General features: G+C 42.1%; 2 protein-coding genes across 16 annotated transcripts in view; both read right to left on the bottom strand.

The window, feature by feature from the left end:
- AGTPBP1 (ATP/GTP binding carboxypeptidase 1) overlaps window positions 1-17,269 on the bottom strand; it is a 71,871-nt gene extending 54,602 nt beyond the window's left edge. For 3 of the 15 annotated variants that reach the window (XR_007505114.1, XR_007505115.1, XM_049795695.1), the window contains exons 1-3: window positions 8,208-10,852; window positions 6,447-6,578; window positions 5,335-5,405 (exon numbers count right to left, since the gene is read on the bottom strand). Coding sequence is in view for 12 of the 15 variants with exons in the window: in XM_049795695.1 (XP_049651652.1) it covers window positions 5,335-5,366 (32 nt within the window). In the remaining 3 variants the exon portion in view is untranslated. The other 12 variants (XM_049795686.1, XR_007505113.1, XM_049795691.1 and 9 more) reach the window with 12 other exon arrangements.
- Window positions 1-23,451, bottom strand: part of GOLM1 (golgi membrane protein 1) — a 124,585-nt gene that overhangs the window by 38,344 nt on the left and 62,790 nt on the right. The gene's annotated exons all lie outside the window — the stretch shown is intronic.

The following is a 23,451-nucleotide window of genomic DNA, read 5'->3' as shown; positions in this document are numbered from 1 at the left end:
TCACAATGAAGTGAACGTAGTTTGAAAGCTGGAAACAAGCCAAGAAAGCAAAGATGATCCTTAGGAACAAAAACAAAGAAAATAAAAGTTTTTGTAAAGACAAAACTCATTTACAGGCATTAAACTTTCAGCGCAAAGCTGATTTTTGACTGCTGCAGCCTGCAAAATTCAAGCAACACTGGCACATGGAAGTAATACACCAGGTACAGAAAGTTAGCATCTAACTTACTTTCTCCATAATTACTAAAAGTTTTAAAAGGTTTAGGAAGGGTAATTCATTCTCGCTACTGGGTGGCATAACAATTTAAGTCCTAAGATTTAGAGGTATAATCTCCTCCTGGGGCCAGAGTTTCTATCAAGGGCAGTGAGTGCTCATTGTAGCGGTTAAAGAGGTATCTTCAGAATGGTTTTAGGCTATTCATCTTACAAGCAGTCTTCCAACAGAAATATAGCCAAATAAACTTCATGTCTTCAGCGTACCCAATAAAGTGTTCTTGAAAACAACACCAGCCCAGAGTCTAAGCTGAAATATAAATTAAAGTCCTGATTTCCTTTTAGCTATGACTGAGTTTTCTTCTTAAAACAAGAATTGTACTCTTGTTTATTAATATTCTACACTAGTATACATAGTGGTTTGTCTGGGCTTAAGCCCAGCCAGCAACTAGGCACCACGCAGATGCTCACTCACTCCTCTGCCCTGCCACTGGGATGGGGAGAATTGGGGAAAAAAAAGAAGAAAAAAAAGTAAAACTCATGGGTTGAGATAAGAACGATTTAGTAACTACAGTAAAATAAAATGTAACACTAGCAATGCTAAAACATAATAATAATAGTAATGAAAAGGACCAAAACAACCAACCAACCAAAACATAAAGCCCAAGAAAAAGACAAGTGACACACAATGCAACAGCTCACCACCTGCTGACAGATGCCCAGGAAGGGATCCACCCCTTCCAGCCAACTCCGTCCAGTTCATATACTGAGCATGACATTCTATGGTATGGAATATCCCTTTGGCTAGTTCGGGCCAGGTCTCCTGGCTGTGCTCCCTCCCAGCTTCTTGTGCATGTGCTTGGCAGCAGAGCATAGCAAACTGAAAAATCCTTAACTTAGGATAAGTGCTACTTAGCAACAAATAAAACATCAGTGTGTTATCAACATTATTCTCACATTAAATCCAAAATACACTGCACCCGCTACTAGGAAGAAAATTAACTCTATCCCTGCCAAAACCAGGACATGGTTATAACACAGTGATGGCTTTCAATGTCTGCACAGTAAAGCTAAGATGCTGTATGACAGGAATTACGGCAGCCAGCCTGACTGACTCTGCTCCTGTACATAATACTTCTGTGACAACCCTACAAGCCAAACTGAAGCCCAATTTACAATGGGACTCTTTCTGATACTTGTAATGCAAATATGTACATTTTGACCAACAAACCATTCAGGATCCAAATCTAGAAGACACCTCTCCAAAACAGAGAGGCACCACGGAATTCAGTATTTTTAATCCAGCAGCTAGGTAAACCAAGGGAATAGTCAGAATGGCACAATAAAAACTGTATCCTGTCAGAGCTAGATTTCCTCTTAAGCTGCTGATGTTGCAGAACTTCACATGAATACCCTGAACAGCGTGGCGAGCCCTTCATACAAAAATTGTTTTCACACAATGTGAAGAACCCTTGTTACTGAAAGAGACGTTTTTCAGCCCACCCATTCTAAAGTCTTCTCACAAGAGCACTCTGTAGTCACTGAGGGTTACATAGTCTCTACTACCTTTAGTTATAAAAATTGTGACTAAAGAGCACCCGAAGAAAGTTCATAAGGCCATATAAACCATTCTCTTCAGAGCTGGATGAACACCACACTGCTTTTTGTGTCAGACATACGCCCAACCAGTCCATAGTGGCCCGCAAAAATGTTTTTTCAATAACAAAGGCAACCCTGTTCTAACACTTTGTATCCCTTCACTTGAAAGTTTTTCTCCCTGCACTATAATCTTACTATTTCTGGCTCTCCTCACTAGAAACGTGACTGTCCTTTATCCTTTCCAGTGGTATAGCTAAGCACAGTACCTTGTACATATTTCCATCAATATTCTTAATCATTTTCTGCATTTGACAAGAGTATTTTGAAATAATTTGGTAGTCCAATATTTTTGCAGATCTTTTCAGCTTGAAGTTGTCTGCAATTTTAACAAGAACTCTTTCTTCTCTTTCAGATCATTAGTCAAAACTCAAAGTATTTTCAGTCATTAACTGTAACCACATTCAAAACCAAACTGTGCACTGTTTCCTTCTGACAGCATTCAACTACCACTGCTCTGGTATTCTGTCAGTGCTCTACTCCAGAGCACTTGCCTTAGCTTCTTGATAGGAATCACATGCAGTGGTTATTTTAGTAAAGCTTTAAAGACGTATGTGGTATTTTAATGCCACTTTTGTGCTCATGGGATCTGTGACTCTCACACATGAAAAATCAGATGTGTTTTCAAGGGCAACTCAAACCACTTTTGGCTGTTCGCAGCCTCACCCATTTGGTTAGTTCTTCTAGGACCCTTCTGCGCAAAAAAGAAGAGATGGTGGATTGGCAGCTACTCGGTTTCTGTTCCCTGACTCCCACAGACACAACCACTAGGTTTGCCACCTCTGTCTTTCACTATTTAACCCAAGTCGCATGAGTTCTGAAGACAACCAATAATTATTATACTGGGATGGATTCAGACTTTCTTTAAGTGTCCTGAGGTACAGTTTACCAGGCTTACTTGATCCCATACACTGCATGTCTCTGTAGGCAGGAAACCCTTTCTCCATCCCAAGTTCAAATGCCACAGCTCAGAACGCCCCTCACACCACCACCTTGTTTGCAGAAAGGAAGCATGAACAAACAAGCTTGCTGTCATCTCAACTGTTGCCAAGGTGTACAGCGTGACTCAGCTAACCAGAGAGCTTTGCGGATTTCCTCCTTATCTGGTTAGGAAAGCTGTGAGTAGATATAAAGGAAGCAACTGCCCCAACAGTGAGGAACACAGGTCTTCAGGGGTTCACATTTGAAAAAAACCTCCCTTAACAAGAAAACATCATCTCAAAGAAAATTCCCTCACTGCAGGGACACTTCTTGCAGTCCCCCCAATTCCAAAAGGTTTAAGCATTCTTTAATTATGAGGAAGTGCTAGATTCAAAACTCTCCATTACTCACTGCACACTACTTTCGCTATGCAAATGCTAAAACACATCATTACACCTTTCTAAGTGTCTGCTCACAATGAGAAAGGTAACACTAATGGCTATCATGGCAGCATATAAAAATTCAGTTGTGTTAGACTGATTTTCAGCTATTCATCTTGCAAGTAGCCTTCCAAGAGACAATGGTGATGTCCTGGGTTCAGCTGGGATAGAGTTAATTTTTACAGGAACCTGGGAGGTGGGGGGCATAGCCGGGGCAGCTGACCTGAACTAGCCCAGGAGCTATTCCATACCATGGGACATCCTGCCCAGTATATAAATGGGGAGCGGGCCGGGGGGTGGTCTCTGTTTTCGGTGGGGGAAGTGGCGGAGCATCGGGTCCCGGGTGGTGAGCAGTTGCACTGTGCATCACTCTTTTTGTATACCTTTTTTTTCATTATTGCCGTTGTTGTTGTTGTAATCTCTTTGTGTTTGTCCCAGTAAACTGCCTTTATCCCAACCCTCGAGGTTCCAGTTTCTTTTTCTTTTTTCTCTCCTCCGTCTCCTCCCCATCCCACCGGAGGGGGGCGGAGGAGTGAGCGAGCGGCTGCGTGGTCCTTTGTTACCGGCCGGGCTGAAACCACGACAGGCGAAATGAAGGAAGTCACCAGAAGCCTTCAGTTTCCCAACCGTACCTACTTCCTCTGAAACTGCTGTTTGCAGTCAGCCAGAACACTGACATATTGGGGAGTGCCTTCTTCCCCCACAGGAAACAGGTCTTCCGTGTTCAGCATGTTAGAGTGAGCCATTAAAAAACTATTTTAAAGTAGGCAGGCTTCTCATGAGTTTATTTTCATTTTATTCCAATGCAAACCATTTCCACGTTACTTTGTTTCTCAACCACCTCCACGTTACCAAATAATGTTTGGAGAGCTGATACTTCCAATTAGCTCGCAGCTATCTCTGGACAATAAATTCACCATAATTTATTCATGACTTAGGGAACAACTGTTTTGAACTGCAGGGATGGAAATTTCCATTTTAACTCAATAACTAAAGAAGAATAAATAGTACTTAAGTAGCCACTCTGCAAAAATCTAGTATTCTTTGTGTTCGCATACTTTATGTGTTATAATTGGTAGTATTTCCAAGAAAACCCATTGCTGACAGAGAGTATGACTTTGCTTATCATAATGCCTAAGGAACTAACATACCATCAGTAGAAAACATATCAGTTTCTTTACTGTTTCTTTTGATCCATTTCTCACACAAATAGGAACAGCCCGTCTCTGATATCAAACCATTCCACTCTTAAGGTCAGCAAAAGCAAAAATTATTCTACATGCAACCATTTAAATTCAAATTTTAAATCCATCCCAAGATATAAAATTAATCCACAGTAGAGCTTGTCCTTCATGCAAATTCATCCACTCATTTAGACAATGATCAGTGTTTCAGAGAGCCAAGACTGAAGCCAGAATTCCCTATTTTGCTGCCTTTACAATTTATTTTTTTAAATCTGATTAGATGGTTTGCTTTAATGTGGTGGTTTAACCTGTGCTCGCTTAAGAAGAGAGTAAGACTGAACACCTTTCCATAGTTCCCTGATGCTTAACAGACATGTTGCATTCCACAGATAATCTCATAATTTTTTCAGATATTTGCTAAAAAAAAGTTATCAATGAAAATAACAAACACAAGTTTTCAACTCTTGAAATCTTCTGTAATCTCACTCTTGTTTGTCCTAGCTATGTGTTGGATTGCAGGATTGTTGGAGAATGATACGCATTTTATGAAAAATTCATGACTTCTTATACAGTATTATAAACCTGTCCTTTAATTCTTTCAGCAGAAATCATTTTATGTTTTGCCAATATTTGCAGGAAACAATTGGTAATTGTTTCAATGAAATTTAATGTACATTTAATATTTGAACATGTCTAACACTAACTGAAAATTCTAAATTTAAGAAGTTATTTATTAAGTGTGAAGCTACTTTATGCTAATCGATATTGACTCCCTCAGTGTTTCAGGACATCACTTTACACATACTTACTAGAGACCCATAACGTGTACTTTATCTATCTTAAAATTAAGATATAGACTGCTTTTTTTCACAAATCTCAGATAGCTTGGTGTTGAGAAGTCACCATAGTATTAAATTTACCTTTTTTCAGATGATGTTTTTACTTTGTTCATATCGGAAACCTGATTCTTCAAATCACCATCCCTGAGAACCTGGAAGATATTAAATAACTGCAAATTATCAACATCAGTTGTTCTTTAATGATGAAATGCTACCGCCGTATTGGATGTCTCTACACTAGAAATGTTAAATAAGTTAATTTGCATTGACTGCATTTCTCCACACTGTCACAAGCTCTTCTCTCTTCAATCTATTTGATCCAGCTTTTAAAATAAACTATTGCAATACAAGTATGGAGTATGATTCTGCATTATAATTCAGTCCTACAAAGCTGAGAGTATCTGATTATAGTAAAACAGAAATTTATGTCAGTTACCTAATAGATAATATTGTCATGTCCACAACAGAATTTTATTGAACAAAGCTTTTACTGAAGCCAGTAAATACACTTCTTTAAACTTACATGACAATGTTATGAGATGCCACAACATACTTAATTCTGACTGCCATTTCATCTATCTAAAGGATAACTAGTACTAGAGGCACAGCGAGAAACGGAGTGTTTGGTGTTCTTATTTAAGCAAGACCTGAATACATTTCTTGGACAGAAACCACATCCGTACTAAGGACTCAATTTTCCTATCCTTTTAAGGACATAGTGTCCTCAGGGTACACTGCTTCCTCAAATGGTGCCTCCAAGCAATTAAGGTTGCAGTCTACAGGACCATTAACTGAACATCAGTAATTCCATTTGAGATCTAGTAGGAATGACAAATACTCCCACTGTGAAAAAAAACCCCAGTATCTGCAAAGGGCACAGTGGTTAGTTTTAAGGTAGAAGACAGAGTAAAGGGAAAAAAGGATGTTCAAAGATATGGGCGGTGAGAATGAAGAAGATGAAGCACTCGTTCTCTTGGGAAATGCAAGCAAGAAATTCAGCCAAGCACACACACACATTCATTCCCCGCCTCCCCCCCCCCGCACCCTCTCAAGAGAACTTTGTAAGACCTCTCAAAAATCCTTGTTGTTCAGCACATATAATAATCAGGTTTTTATTACTGGTAAATTCCACTCTGCAACTGGTAAAAGCCTAAAGCAGATGAAGTATGAAGCAAGCTTATTTCCAGACTTACCTCAAAGCAGAATCTTTTCCCAGCAGCCAGGAAGCAACTGCTCAGCTTTTCACACAAATTCCAGCTTGACTCAAGTTAACAGGCGTCCTAGGTTTGTCCAAGTACCCTTCAAGTGCAAGCTATCTTGACTTCCTTTAAAGAAAATGAATAGTTACAAAAGAATAGCTGTATCCACCACTGCAGACAATTTCAAAAATTAAAAGGTCTGGATTATTTGAACCAGGTTGCAGGTCTTACTGGGGAGAAAACATTAGATTCTTGAATTCAAGTAGCCAAGTGCTGTTTTGCTTACAGCGTTGACCTGCTGTCAGACAGATGATGAACAGTCTGCCAGTGCCAATAGTGTCTACATATTATAGTGTACTGAACTGCTGTACAAGCGGAGCCAGCTAGAGAGCTCAACTATCTTGAACTGCAAGGTCTTAATTTATTTTGCTCTAAATTCACCACAAAGTATTTCAGTAAGCACTAATGTGTAAAAGCTCCAGGTCAAGGGTAAAAGACAAGCAGATAAGAAAACACACAAGAACATCTCCCAGAAAAAAGTGATAAGGAGCATGGAAAAAAAGAGATAGAAATGCATGTATCAGCAATCCAGAGAGTTGTGGTGGAACATTTATGTACACTAGAGTAACAAAATCTCTCTTTAACATTTTACTAGGTAATGCAAAAAAGCCACTTCTAAACTATTTTAAAAACTTTCAATATTATGATTTTGAATAAAGGATAAAAAAAAGGGTAAAGCCAGAAGGTGCATGAATCTCAATTTAAACATACTTTTAAAACACATTTAATGCCACTTGCCTACCAGTGGCAGCAGAGCAGAGGGTAAATTAGCATCAGTTCTTCTGCATTTAAAAGGCCAACAACAACTATTTTAAAAAAAGCCTCAAGTTAGAGGGGAACAGAGGAGAGCAGGGAGTGTTGACTTGTTAAAACTCAGGATGATATGTTGGATCCTGTGCAATCTCACTCTGCCTTTTCACATTGTCTGTGGAACGTTATTCCCTCCATCCTCCCACCTGAACAGAAAAACAGGCAGCTTCCTCATATGAAATTTCTCCAAAATTGTAAAGTTCCAAATCAGAAAGCTGCAGTCACTATAATAATGCTACCAACACTAAGATAAATTAAATGGACTGCAAAAAGTTATATATAGTTTTCACCTTTTCCTTTCTCCCAAAAAAATCAAAGACATGTCTTATGTGACATGTATTTGCCCCCCTCCTTGGTGAATTCTTTATCACTGAGCCACTGACTCACCTTCTCCACTGATCCATCTTTTTCAGCCCTGTGAAACTTTGCCACTCACTGGCAAAGTTCACGCAAAAGGGCAGAGATACCCCCCCCCCCCCCCCGAATTTACCTTTCATTTAAGTTTTGGCACATGCTGAAATGTAACAGAACAACATGGAACCCAGGCTCCTACTTCTTGGGTAAATACTCTAACCACAAAGCTACGGCACAAAATGGAGAGCACTATCACAAAGCACATTTCCTTTTGCTCAGAACAACAGCTAAAGAAACAAACTGGCACCACTTCATTCAGACCTCACATTCAAGTGTGTCTATTAGACATTACTGGGAGTGCCTGTTAGACTACAGAGAACTCATAAAGACACCATCTTCCTGAATACTAAGTTGGTTTGTATGTGTTAGAAGAACACGAAGACGCTTAGATTCTCCAAGCCTGCAATAACACTGGTCAGTCATTGTAACAGGATTCAGAAGAAAATCCACTGACGCAAGTTAGGTAGTGACCTGCATGGGAGGTGAAAGGGGACGTCGTAATTCTTGTACTGTGTTCATAATGCTCAATACTAATACCATTCTGCTAGCATAGGTGACTGGACCTCAGGGGTTCTGCAAGAAAACAAAATGGTATTATGAACAGGGTCACAGAATCCAGATGTTGCTACCCTCTTTTATAAACAGCCCGAGGCCCAGTTCTTCTGGGGATGAAGAAACTTCGAGATTTGGGATTTTCTTTGCTGACTGCTGGGTTTGAGGTTTTTTCACTTACTGCAGCCCCTGAAGACTGCACATCAAGGACACATGATGTTTCTTGTCCAAACTCTCTATCTGGGACACCAAACAAAGTCCTCTTTTTCCTTGATCTCACCTATCTACTGTATCTGATACACAGTCAAAACTGACTCCTGATTCTTCCAGAAAGCAGTGTCTTGTTCCCATTTTAGGCATTCATTTACTTTTGTGATCCTAAATCTGCTGCTTTGCGGAAGAGAAGCCTAAATGCTATCTGTTTCAAAAAATAAGCGAATAAATAAAAATCCCCTTCACTAAAATCAGGCCAGTGCCTGCCCCATTTCCCTTGGTTGTCTTCTCTCTTAGAGGAACCCTTTTTCATTTTCACGCAAGTATCAGGAATTTCATACCACAGCACAATGCTACCCAATCATCAGATTTACTCTCCATCATCTACCTAATAATGGAAAGAGGGAATTAAGAAAAAGTAAATGCTACTAACCAAATACTTCGCATGCACTGTCACAAAACTCTTCTTGCATCTTCTTTAAGATTCTGGTACTTAAAATAATGTATGTATTTCAGGGGAAAGTGATATTCCCCTTGCTTATTGAAAGCCATCCAGGTGAAATTCTACATACTCTGAACAGCCATCTTTAAATGAAACTGAAGAATTCAAATTAAACTCCGTACAGTAATGCACAGCTCAACTGCACCAGAACCAGCAGTGAAGTGTATTCACTCTAAATTGTTTTCCCTTTTATCTCCCATTAATTACTAATAGACAGTAAAGCAGGCAGACACAAAACCAAACTCCAATCCTTACTCTAATTTACAATCATAATAAGAAAAAATGCATAGTCACCATTACAACATGTCAGTGCTGAGCACTCTCATTGTCATTTTGCTAACATCACATCTGAAAGAAATTCTCATATGTTAAACAAAAAGTAACCTCACATCTGAGGCTGAAAACTTTTATTTTAACCAACAGCAGCTCTGCTTTCATGGTTGCTTGTTTTTTCTTTTCCACTGAAACTGGAAGTTTTTTTACACATACATTTAAAATATGTACCTATATTTGGGAATTATGCCAGACTGTCTTGCTATCAAGCCCATTTTCTTGCAATAGAAAATCTCCCCCAAAAGTATGTTTTCAAATGACTGCCATGGAAGACAAATCTACCAGTATCTGGCAAGATACGGGCAAGCAAAGGGAGCTTTATTGGTCAGACAGGGCAAAATGACTCTGCCACAAAAACGGTGCTCAGAAGTAATATGTACAGAGCATGTCAGATAACACCTACCTCTCAAGACTGTGAAGAGCTAAAAAAAAAAACAAACCAGTTTTATGCTAAAATCCTGCTATTAGAACTCTCTCTTAGGGAAAACAAAAGATAATGTCTGCTACTGAAGCGGAAAGGCATTCTGAGTTTACATACAGAACTCATATGCTTCAATTGACCAAAATACTTTAACATGGAACATGCCTGTCTTGGAAGTGTAAGTGTAAATAAAAAATTTGAAGTATCTTTGTATTTTCTTTTCTTAATCACACCCATCCCCCAAAAAGCCCAACAAGCCAAAAAAAAACCCCAAAACCCAAGCACCACACACAACCACACACAAGAAAAACAAACAAAAAAACCAACCAGAAAATAAACTTCTTTAAAAAGCCAGAGACCTCTGAAATTTACCCTGGTTAATACCAGGACTTCCCTGCAGAGTACTTTGTAACTACATTCCAAAGAAGACAGTTCTTTTCATGAAAAAAACTAGAAAAATCAAAACCAACTATAGATATGCACAGTTTATTGATACTATTAAATCTGTTCTACTTGCAGTATATTCTAGTTTCTGTATTTTTATTTTCCAGAAACTCATCTTCTTAACTAATATACTTTATACAGAAAGACAGGCCTACTTTTGGGAGTCTATTCACTATATCTTAAAATAAGACATTTTATCATGAGTTGCAAAAACCACATATTAAATCATATTCATGGAAAGACAAAACAAAGCTTCAGTTTTATTGTATATATCTATCATAATAAGTCTCCAAAACCTGTAAGACTGTTCATATACAGATATTTCCACGTTTTGCTTTGTATCCAAAACTAGGCACATCCCAAAGTATTTTCAAAGCCAGAGCTCAGACTTCACTTATGCTCATCACAGTTATTGATTTGAAAGGTTAAAAAAAAGCAACCATTAACAAGCACACAGCTAATAAGTCATTTCTTTGCTGTGTACTTATCAGATAGTAGAAGCAAATAGCTGAGCAAAATCTTTGTAAATGTTACAGTATTAAAAAAAAAACCAACCTAGTATAGGAAAAAGGAAGGGATACAAAAGTTCAGAGGACAGAATTATGTCAAAAAGCAATGAATTAAAAAAAATTAAACAGAGAAACCCTAGGTATGAACTGAGAAAACATGTAATGATTTAAAATTTCATAAATGCTAGGCAGAAAAAAAGCTAAATCAAAACCCTCCACTAGATGAGGTGACTGCATTCTGGAGTATGCTTCCAAAAGACACTTCTACCTCTCACAGAGGTACATGCAGGTCCCCCCAGTCACAGTGCAAATTAAACCAGAAGCAAACTGGCCTTTGATAGTATATCATTTCACATACCCCAGAGTCTCAGAAGCTGTTCATAGCTGAAATATTCTTTTTCGAGACACTGAAAAAGTCTTTTTAAACACAACCATATAAGAAGACTAGTGCATTATTTGTGCTCTAGGCAATCTTAATTCCAAAATACTGCTTGTGGCTTACTTTTATAAACATAGAAGTAAATTGTTTGCAGGAAAAGACTTTTTACTTAAGTAAATTAACATTTGTAGGAATAGGCCCTGTGTTCAAAATTTAGGATGAGCAGCAACATGTGACAGCAAAAGTCACCATCTCAGTACCAAAAAGCAAACTACCCAGATTGCTTGCAGAGAGCAGGTCAACACAGTGATAACCAGCATCCCAAGTACAGCAAAACTCCACAAATACCGCTGCGCAATATGGAAGACTGCAGTATGTTACTTGAGATTACACAAGAAACATTCACCAGGACAGCACAGCGCTCTTCCTTTGGCAGCAGTAAGAACTGGCCACTGCTATTAATACAGCGGTGCTACCTCCACAGTCTCAATCTCTTGTGCCATAAGCACGACTGTCCCTTTGCAAAGCGCTTAGCAATTATACCTTAAAAAACCCCTCTGGCCATTAATCATTTAGTCATTGACACATGACGTATTGTTTCCCAATCCAGTACCCCAAGTGACAACTTCCACTAGTATTTTTTTGCAAAACTTTTTTTTGACAGAAAACACTTCTATTTTAAAGCCATACAAAATAGCGAAGTTATTGGGTGTGAACAATTTCCTTAATAAAAACATAAGGCCTAATGTTAGATTAAAAGTCCCACAGACTGTTTTGAGATGCCACAGTTCTTTGTACTGCTTTGTACCCTGAGAGCTCAATCCACAGTACAATGCATAAAGGTTTTGGTTATCTACAATCCAACTTAAACCTCTAGTGATTGAAAACCTGGGGAAATCCTTCAAGTTTGTGTCGTGGTTTAACCCCAGCTAGCAACTAGGCACCACACAGACACTCACTCCCTCCCTCCCACCTAAAGGGACGGGGGAGAGAATTGGGGAAAAAAGCAAAACTTGTGGATTGAGACAAAGACAGTTTAATAGGACAGAAAGGAAGACAGTAATAATAAAATTACAATAATAATAATAAAAGGACTGGAATATACAAAACAAGTGATGCACAATGCAATTGGTCACCACTTACAGACCAATGCCCAGCTAGTTCCAGAGCAGTGACCTGACCCTCTCTCCACTCTGGCTGACACCCTCCAGTTCACATACTGGACATGACATCCCATGGTATGGAATACCCCGTTGGCCACTTCGGGTCAGCTGCCCTGGCTGTGTCCCCTCCCAACTTCTTGCACCCCTCCAGCCTTCTTGCTGGCTGGGCATGAGAAGCTGAAAAATCCTTAATTTCTTATAAACACTACTTAGCAACAACCGAAAACATCAGTGTGCTATCAGCATAACTCTCATACTAAATCCAAAAGACCAACACTATACCAGCTACAAAACCAAAAATTAACTCTATCCTAGCCAAAACCAGGACACTTCACAAGTTTCAAGTTGGCAAATCCTACATTGTACTCAACCATAATCTAGTAAACAGAACCCATATGCATAAGGAGTTACAACTAACATGGCAGTGAAAATTTCTTTTCCGAAGTTGCCTATTCCTAGCCCAGTTCCAAACCTTCTTCTACAAGCACAGGGAAACAAACACATAGACTTCCCACCCCATCCCCAATCTTCCTTTGTGGAAGCCTCACAGGAATTAAAGTCCTAATCAATAGCCCAGAGAGAGATGCTTTTCAGGAACAGCTGTTTCTTAAAGTGTCAATTAGGACAGAATGACTTTGAGTACACAAACAGTTATCTCTTCCCAAGAGTTATCTCTTCCTTAATTTAATGCGCAGCAGTACAAAAAGCTTTAAGTGTCATCAAAAAATAATAATATACCTAAGAGTACGTTAGAAGTATTTCTTCCATGAGAAAAAGTTCGTTCAAGACACTATAAAAACTAGAGGTACTTTTCTTCTAGATGCAAGACTTCATGTGGAAATGGCATAAAATAACACTTTATCTAATGACTAAAGCTAACCAACTCCTCTAAGTAGAAAAAAAACCTTAAGTTTTTTGTGGAAAAGAATCTAATTTTCAAATTCAAAATACATTGGAAAGGCTAACAACCTTTACTAGTCAAAGTAAAAATACTTCTGAAATTAAGCTACTGCCTTTTCTTTGCACCCTTTGCTACAAATATTTACAGCATGAAACAAAAAAGTCAGCTGATTAGTTTACCCATTGCTGCATTATAGCAAAGTGCTGACTTTTTGATGTTACTAGATAAACTGCAGTACATAATCAGACATTCAAAATGACATACATAAAGCTTCAAAGAAGACCAAAGCACCACAGCCCTGTACAGCAGCTTGCAAACTGCAGCATGCAGCCAATTACCACCAGTCCACTTAACTGTAAAAACAAAGTCTGATACAGGTGATTAGTTTAAAAAAAAAAAAAAAGAAAGAAAGAAAAGAAAAAAAGCATTTATCAGAAAAAGAGCAAAGTAAGAAAACAGTACTTCATTTCTTGCCTGGAAAGAAGCTCCTAGAAAGTTACCTGCATGGCAAGCATAAGGTTACTCCTCAAGACAGGACAAACTTGCCATCACCAGGCTCAGTGTATCACAATCAAAGTTTGCATGATTTAAGTTCACAGAAATACTGCAAAAGTCAGCTACTTCTTCCCCAGCTAGCATAACCCTTTCATGACATAGAAGGTGAATGGCACAGGGAGGCAGAGGGTGGCAATAAAAATAGCCAGGAGAGAAAGGACAGTCATCGTGAAAACTAAGCATTTCCCTACACCAAAATCTGAACAAGAACTGGAATCCCAGTAACTTTGCCCAGCTCTTGGAAATGCTTCATTGATATAGTGCTAAATGTCAGAGGTGGTTTCCAGCACCTAACCCAGTGACTGCTCCTTGATGGCTAAGGTCAGTCTGTGAAAACATCAACCCAAACATCTCAACTTGCTAGTTCACCAGCTGAGTTAAAGCAAATCCTCAGGCCTGTTTTTAATCCAGAAGGAAAAAGAAGAAATGAAAAAAAAAAAAAAATTTTCAACATGGAGCTACAGATTTATCTACTCAAATACACCTCCAGCCCTTCAACCTCATTAGCGTGCAGAAACACAATCATCTTGCAATTCGTAAAACTCTCAGCAACCATTCTCACTTTCAAAACCTTGATTTGTACCATTTAGCTTATGAATTATACTTGAAGCAATTAAAACAGTATTACGTACCTGCAGTACACAAAACCCTAGGCATCCTGCTTCTCCTAAGTTATGTTTTTTTAAAGATGTGGGGAAAACGTATATGTGCTTTTTAATGCATTAAGGTTTTAGGATGACAGTTTCAGGACTGTCATTTCTGCAGCTGTTGCAAAAGAAAGGAAGGATATTTGGGTGTTCCCCTCCCCCAGCCCTTCTCTGTTTAACTGTTACAAAACTGTATTCCAGATGTAAACCATGCTGAATTGTCCACTTATCCAGGACACACACTGAACAGTTCATAATCTTCTCGATGCTTAGCACAGGATATTGGACAGTTAAGCTGTGGATAGCAGAAGGGCTTGAAAACATACCCAGAGATACACTGCCATTACAAATCCCTCCTAAGCACTCATACAAGCAGCTGCCTCGTTCAGCATTCTCACACTCACTCCAAGAAACCTGACTTCCTCTCTAAGTTGTTTAAGGAGTTCAAACATTTCAATTACTGCAGTTATACTCCAGGGCCAGGATGACTTGAGCAGCATTCAGTTCTTTCGGACATTAGCAATTCATATCACAGGAGCAATCTCCTAAGAGCAAGCGGCTCACAGATATTGGAATTCAAGAAGTTTCAAGTAACATATTGAGAGCCAAAAAACAGGTGGTTCCCACATAGGTCCAGCAGAGTATCACCATGAATTTTAAAGCCTGCAAAGTCTCTCATCATAAGATACATTGCTGACAAGTTGTTGAATTACAAGCTGACTGTCTTTCCTAGACTAAAACCTAAACATGAGGTGAAATAGCAAGTTCCTTCTGTAAGCCAAGAGGACTTCAGACAGCCTTCTCCCAAGTTCTCCCTCTCTAACTGCAGTTTCTCACACATAATTTCAGGGAAGTTGCTCCGAGCAGCAGTAAGCTAACTGATATAAATCAGCTGGTTGTGTGATACCATCTACTACCAAGAAAACTGAATATTTTTCAAGTATAAAAGCTTCCATTGGGAAGACAATCTGTGAATTGCTTGAATATTAAGTATGAGCGCTGCCATGTCCAAAACCTGAACTGAAAGCTAAGCCTGAGATCAGGTATCACTTCACACAAACGTAGATCAGGTATCACTTCGCACACTAAGACTACTCATTGGTTTGGGACCCTTTCCTCCCTTTTTGAAAAAAAAAAAAAAAAAAAAAAAAAAGAAAAAGGAGAAACTTATTTTTAGGAAGCTTTCAAATAAAAAAATTGTACTTCCCTTATTTTATGCTCGTATTAAAAAAAAAAGTCACAGTGGTGAATTGAGACATCAGAAACTAACAAAAATTTGTTCTGCTGAAATAGGGGCACATGATAAAATTATCTTGATGTTAAATAGGAAGGTCTCCAGAAAAGGAGATTATCTTGCCACTCCCCAGCCCCCAAAATAAATAGGTACTCCAACACAGACTTGCACTTGCACTCACAATGCACATCATGAGGTATAATTTCCAGAAAAACTCCTAGGTCACAAGTATGATTTCACTGAAGGATTAACCAGAAGGTGGGGCTATCCCATCAGCTGCATCCTGTCACCCATCATTATATGCAGGTGCAAAACACACACTGAAAGCTACCTGCAAAACAGGGAAGCCTTTTCATGAAATATAACCTGTAAAGGTAGCGCACGCATGTATTTCTCTAAAAGAAAGTCACTGGAGAGCTAATTCCCTCATGACGCTAAAATAAATACACAAAAATCAACATTCATACCACAAGGCTATACAGAGGCCTCACAGAGTTTTTACACCATACAGGTGCACAGAAGAATCTCATCGCTGCCCATAACATACTACGGAAGGCTTGCTACAGCTGTTAAGTGTACAAAATAAAAGTTCACCCAGGCCAGGATCCCTAAACATCTGACAAAGCTCAGTGTCTGAAAACAGTTTACGCTGAAGAAAAACACCACCCCACCCCCCGATACGCAGCCTGTTTCTCAGATTCTCTCGGTCAAGCATCTGAGCGGACACCTCCAGAAACACTTGCTATGCTAGATTTCCACAACCGTAAGAGAAGGCAGGAAAACATCCCAAAATATTAATGAACTCCTACCCACGGAGCGTGAAGTTAAACGGGCGCTCGGCAGGCCGTGCCTCACGGCTCACGAAGCAAGCGTTATTCCAGCCGCCGTGTTTTCCACCCAATACCCACACGCCAGGTTATGCTGCCGGGCAGGGCAAGGTAGGGCAGGGCAGGGGCCACGGAGCCACGGCGTTACGAGGCCAGCAGCACAGGGGATCACCCACAGCCTTTCCGCTTCGCGGAGCGTTGAAGTTTTGCTGTAACGCCGCCCGGCAGAGCCGGGAAGCGCCTCCGAACGGGCCACGCACCGCAGTGTGGGGCGCGGGGGAAGAAGCGCGCCCCGCGGTCACCGGCGGGCTCCGCGCCGCCAAGCCGCCGGCTCCAGCCCCTCCCGCCAGCAGACCCGACCCGACCCCGAAAACTGGCACCGCTCCCACCGTAGGGCAAGTACCCGTCTCAGCAGGTGGGGGCACGCACGGCGCCGTTCCCGCAAAGAGCTGCCGAGGCCTGGCGTCCCCAGGCACACCCGCCGCTCCGCGACCGGGATGGGGCCGGCAACGGAGAAGTCCCTGAGGACGGGGCGGGCCCCGCCCCTCCTCAGTCCCGGTCCCGGTCCCGCCCCGCGGGAGCCTCGCCTCACCTCGCCCCGGCCCTGTCCCCGCTGCGGCCCGGCCGGCCCGCGCTGCCGAGGGCGATGCCCGGCCCGCGGGGCTTCACCTTTGCGGCAGCCGCCGTCCCGAGGGCTGAGGCTGCCCCGCACCCCCTCCGCCTCCCCGAGGGACAGAGCGGAGGCTGCCGCTCACCCCGCGGCGCTCGGGCGGCGGCGCCGTGCCGCGCCGGGGCGGCGGCTCCGCGCTACGCCCCCGCCGTCTTCATGCGAGCGCCGGCAACGGCGGCGGCGCCAGGAACCTGCCCGCACCGCAGCGCGTCACGACCCCCCCCCGCCCCGCCCCGCCCTCGCGCAGGCGCCCCGCGCCGCCGCCGCCGGGGGGAGCGCGGTGCCCGGCCTGTGCGGCACCGGCGCCCGGCTCCGGAGGTAGAGGAGCGGAGCCGGCGGCTGCTCGCGGCGGCGCCGGAGGAGGCTGCGAGGGGAAGACGGGAAGGTCCGTCACCTGGCCACGGGCTGCCTTCTCCCGGCCCGCCTTGGTGCGGTGCTGCTGCGGGCCTTCCCAGCGGCCGCTGAGGCGCCTCGCCGGTGGCCCGGGCCGGGTAGCGAGGGAGGGCGCGGGCCGCCTCAGGCAGCGGCTGCACGAACCGGGAGGCGCGTGGGAATCATACGGTTGCAGGATCAGCGTGACAAGTCGCGTGAATCCGCCTCGCCGGTAGCGTCACCCTTCGGACCGGCCGCTGGCATCCCAGCTTTCCTTATTTTCCCGGTGCCCTTCCCCCCGGCCCAGCGGAACTTCCACACCCGGCCCTTCACGGCAGGTGAAGCCGTAGATCGCGACTGCTCAGGGCACCGAGGAAGCGCTGAAGCAAGTAAGAAAACTCAAGATGAGTGACTTGTAAAAGCCAAAGGCTTCATTCTTTCCTCCATTCCTCTCTCTCCCGCCCCCCCCCCCCGCTTCGCCTTCAGGTCTTTGCAAAAGGGAAATAATGCTTCATACGCTAAAAAAAAAAAAAAAAAAAAAGTTACGTTGTCCGGTAAATTAACCTCTTGTGTGCCCGGTTGCAAGCCACTCGGTGCCACTGATGACTTCTGAAAGTGAGCAGTTTAATGTCCCTTCCTGACACTTGCTGATCTGTAACAACCCAGAAGTAACATTTCCTTCTTCATGAAGTTCCTCAAACAAAGAAAGGAAACTGCTAACAATCCCGAGGTCACATCTTTATACTGACAGTTTAAAAAATTTACAAAGAAGCAGCAGCCCTTTAGTGAAGGCTGGTAAATTGACATCCAATTTAAATCTGCTTTCTGCTAGTAATAGCTAATGAAAAAGACATAATCCCTAATAGAAATATGCAAGGTTCATTTCCCAGTAACAGTGTGTAACCATGGAGTTACCCGTTCCACTTCTTAATCAGTTAAAAAGCAAGACTCGGATCCTTTAAATTGTACACACTTTTATTCATATTGCCTTACAAAATACATACACCTGGCTACAGGATTTGCAACTACTACACCATTAATTTATTCCACTCACGAAGACAGGAACAAAGATATCCAAGACTTTTCTACTGCCTAGGAAGTAGCACCGCATTCTACTGCCGGTGACAGTCAGCAACTCTTCCTTAGGGCTGATTCACCTGAATTTTTTACAGTTACCACTTGTCACTCCTTTAACTCAAGACAGCGTTACAGTGTTAGAAAGATAAGTTCCGCTTATCACGCATGCAACAGTCCACAGATGATCTGCACAAGAACATACACATCTATACCTTCCGGACACAGAACAAAGCTGCAAGCTTCTGCAAGTCTGCAGGTTAGTAGTAGGGGACTACTTCCGTGTAGCTGTGTCAGATGGGAGGTACCTGGTTAAATGCATGGTGTCTAGCTAACTAGCATCAACCAATTTCTACCCATTAAATCAGGAAAGTCAACAAGAGTTTTGGTGAAGTTAATTCAAGTTTAAAGTGGTATAACATTCTTTAGTCCATTGCCATATAATTTATGCATAAATGCTTCATTACATTTTAAGTCCACTTCCCACAGTATTAACATGAAGGGATAGGAGTAATGAAAGCATATAATCAATTGTCCTTTGATTTTATTATTCAGTTGGTCTTCCTCCAGCAGATAATTCAACACTAATTATGCTTCCCAGGACTTGTAAACCTATGGGTTACAATTGGAACATACACATGTATTTGGAAGGAGATTCCCCCATCTCTCCTACCTTAACAGGTTTCTCCAGTCACCTAGCATGAATGAGAAGAATGCAGATATTCAGCATGCAGGAATTTAGCAGCACCTTGGCAACCAGTAGGAACAGTCTCACTCATTCGTTAATGGGTCACATTGGACAACGATTTAAGAGAGAAAACTTTCAACAGCAAACAGTACAGCTACAAGTTTTCTGTTAAGTTCTATTAATGGAATTATTTTAAATGCATAACTTTGTCTAAAGTAAAGCAGAAGTCGTGGAATAAACTCAAGTATGACTCAGGCAGAGACAAAAATAGTGTCAGGCAGGCTCTGGCACGTAAAGAGCAAATAAGGGTGGGGGGTGTACATAAATATATCCCAAACTTTTTAAAGCTGAAGTCAAAGTCAGTTTACTTAAGTTAGTTGAGAAAAGAATGTTTTTAAACAGCTCTGTATGTGTCCTGGCACATGACAAAAATGAATTAGTTAAAAATACAAGAATTCTCTAGTGAAGAAAGAGGACACAGCAGTAGATCCAATTAATTTAAGACTGGGAAAAAGTGTAATTTCATTTAAGAAAGAATAAGTTACAGTAATAATACAAATACTTGTATTAGTTACTGAAACCCATTAACTTTTCTCACTGTTAATGTAAACAAAGAATGCAGAAGATGAAAGCGGGGGGGGGGGGGGGGGGGGGGAGGAGCAGGCCTGCATTTATCTTAATTATTTCACCCAAAAAGTTGTTCTGTGCAGAACTCCTATTTTTACTAGCAAAACATCTGTTTATGGGAAGTTAAAAGGTCATTGACTGACTGAACCTAGATTCCACCACACCCCCCTTCCCCCGCCACAGTGATTCCACGTTTAGGATTAACTTCTACAGAGGACAAGTTCACCTTTGGAAAACTTGCCTCTGGTGTACAAATGCAGTAGCAGGCCACTGCTGTTCTTACTTACAGCAGTTTACTTATATGAGACTGTTTTTGAACAGATACTGTGTGCAAAAGTGACTAGTTTATCCACTGAATCTTTTCTAAAGATATACTTAAAAATCACATTAAACAGAATACAATTCTAAACATTTATCTGATGCTATGAAGTTAATATAATGGTTCATTATTCTTTTGATTTCAAAAATTTTACAACATTTCAAGTAAAATCTTTAACAGGCATACAAGACTATTGCAACCAATTAACGTTTTACTTAGCCAGAGAAAATAATACACCTGTGGTGTTTTGAAAATAATGGCAATTTAAATTGCCATCACCTTAAGTGAAAGCGTGACAGGCATTCCTTCTCTGAAAATAGCAGCAACAGTAATACTGCCTTGTGGAGCAGAACAGGTTCCACACAAAATTAAGTCTCATTTTGGTATTTGTGGGGAATTCAGTCATAGGACTATACAGGACAACCCAAGCACTTAGGAAAAAAGTAACAATACATGTCAAGCTACACACAGTGCGGAAATGCAAGTACATCAGAGGTGTCCAGCATCATAAGCTAAAAAGAGAGCTTATGTATTTACACAAATCACATTGCATTCATTCACTATTTTTGACAAGTCAATACAAGCAATGAATTGAGTGACAGATTGCTGATGTTTATGTAGAGACCAAAGTTTTCAAAGACAGGCTCCCACTCCCAACAGCATGTTTATAGTCTATTAAATAAACATTTACTGCTATGTAAGCAGTACAGTATGACTTCCAGGTTCAGACCATACAGCTAAAATAATTGCAAATAATTTTAAAAGTTAATTATTATCCCCTCTGGGAGCAGGAAAAGCAAGGAGAATATGAAAAAAGTTCTTAAAGATACTTTAATGGGTAGCAATATGTAAGCATTATTAGATTCTACCTGCTTCCTTTGTAATTACCACCTGGCTACTCATTGTTCCGTATTAACAGGCCTTGCCTATTTCTGTACTCCTGTGTACTTAATTTACCAAATCAGTTCCAGATAACAAACATGGGACCAGCTCTCAACTCTGAAAAACAATCACTCCCTCATTTGAAAGCCAAGACTTGCCTCTGCAAACACACTGGATAATTTGTTTTTGGTTCTTTATCTCTAGATATGTCATTCCTCCCTAACAATTAGAACACTTGGTACTTTTCCAAGTAGCTGCTGTTCTTTTTCACCATTGAGAGGATCCTTTGTACTCTGCTATGTATTTCAATGCCTGCAAAAGCATTTCAGTTCAACTTCACATCTGTGGTTCATTCAGCTACTCTTGCTTCTGTAATACTACAAATAAAATAACCCGTGAATAGTCTTTGCACAGAGTAATTCAGAACATATAGATTTGTACCCTGGTGGATATTTTCATTTTCAGTGTTCTGGAGACTGAGGGTGGGAAGGAGTGGGTGTTGTTTTTCAGGGCAGGAAGAGGACAAATTTCTGAAGTAATGCACCACATTTCAAAGACTGATACCAAGTCAGCCACTTTTCTCCACATGCCTTCTGACAATCACATTTAATTTATGTATGCAGGATATTAACGCCAAAAAAAGAAAAAAAAAAAAAAACCAACCATGCCCAAACAACAAAGCCAAGAGTGAATCTCATGAGTTTCAGTCAAACAAGAACCTCCATACTCACAGTTAAAAAGATAAAATTTATGCCTACCATTTAATTTATGCACTGAGGGCAATATGTTGCTACTTCTTCATATCCTGACTACTGTTATCAGTGCACCAGATTTTGACAGCTCATATTAGGACAAAGCTGTCAGCTAAGTACTATGAAGCTGCAAACTCAAGCAGTTTTTAAGGTTGTTTTGTTTTTAAACAGGCCTTTAATCTGGAATAGCCTGTAGTAAAGTCATTCATATATAGGCACATTAAAGAACAGCAAGAATTAAAATAAGACTTTGGCCCAATTAAGGTCAGCTTCTTTCTATTTATGAAAACATTTGTATACTTTCACATATCTCCATTTTCCTTTTCTCCCTGCACCAACTACTTCCATTAACAAGTGCATCCAGAGCAATTGTAAGTTCCTGAAAAATCAGCCATATTTTAAGCAAGGCAAAAGGTAAAGAATAATCTTTGAAAATTACTGAGATACCTGCTTCTTGGGGGAAAGCTAACTGAAAATAACTTGCAGCAAGTGACCTCTCCTCCCATGACGGACGATTTAAGACACTTCCTCGTAACGTTGGAGGCAAAAATCTACTTAAGCTAGCCTCTATTTGGTTAGTTACGCAAATCAGCCACTGTCTTTTACATTGGTGATCTTTGCCAGAAACACTGGAAGCCTTCAGTTTAATAAAGATCAAATCCACTGTAAATGGCTCTAAAAATGTAGTTCCCTTAGACATGCCAGCTGGTTCCCGCCCCACAAAAGAGATAATCCGCACATGTGAGTAAACGCTGCAGAGAAACGCAGTTACATAATCTCTGGCAGATATAGTTCATTAAAACGGACAGGGCAAAAGGAAGGGGAGGAAGCGGTTGACACGGGGGAGGGGTGTGGGGGGGGAATCGCCTCAAGTCTGCCTGCTTTCAATTCGGCGATTCAAATCCGGAAAACCGCCAGAACGACCCGCGTGGCTGAGCCACGCCGCCCGCTCAGCCCACGACCCCCAAAATCCAGCAGTCAGCACCGCGCCTTCCCCAAACTCCCAATCGCACCAGGGTGCGACCAGCCGCCGGGCGGGCAGCGGGGGCCACGAGAAGCTGGACTGAGAGCGGGCACCGCGCGTACCTGCAGAGGCGGAACCGGGCCATCGCTGGCAGCGGTTCGCCTACACCGTTTGGGACGGACGTAGAGACGGAGATTCCCTGCCCTCGCTAAGCGGCAGGGTCTCCCCCCGCCCGTGTCCCTACCGCCATAGCCTCCACATGCCGCCAGGCCTCGGGCCTCTTTTCAAGTCTTCTTCCTCCCCAGCCCGAGCCAGGCGCACTGGCGCCCCTGGTCTGCGGAGTCCTGCCGCTCCCGCCGGGACTCTCTCCCTCCCTCCCTCCCTCCCTCCCCTCCCCTCTCCCACACAACGCGGGGCTGAGGGCACCCTCTCCGGCAGCGAGCTCGGCGGAGCCCTCGCTGCCGCACCCGCCTCAGCCCGCCACTCCCTCAGACCACGGCGCGGACTCAACGGCTGCCCGCGCGCCAGCCGGCACCGGGCTCGACGCCACCGCTCTTTCTCACCCTGCTCGCGCCGCCACCTCCGCCCACCCCCCCCCACCCCGCACCGCCAGCCGTGGTGAGCGCATGCGCCTCCGTGGAGGGGCGCGGGGGGGAGTCCCACCGTGTGTGTGCGCTTGCGCTGGGA

This window comes from Accipiter gentilis, chromosome Z (genome assembly GCF_929443795.1).
Source record: "Accipiter gentilis chromosome Z, bAccGen1.1, whole genome shotgun sequence".
In the NCBI taxonomy this organism is placed as follows: Eukaryota; Metazoa; Chordata; class Aves; order Accipitriformes; family Accipitridae; genus Astur; species Astur gentilis.
Note: the sequence above shows the minus strand (reverse complement) of the source record. Positions and strands in the feature narration are given on the sequence as shown.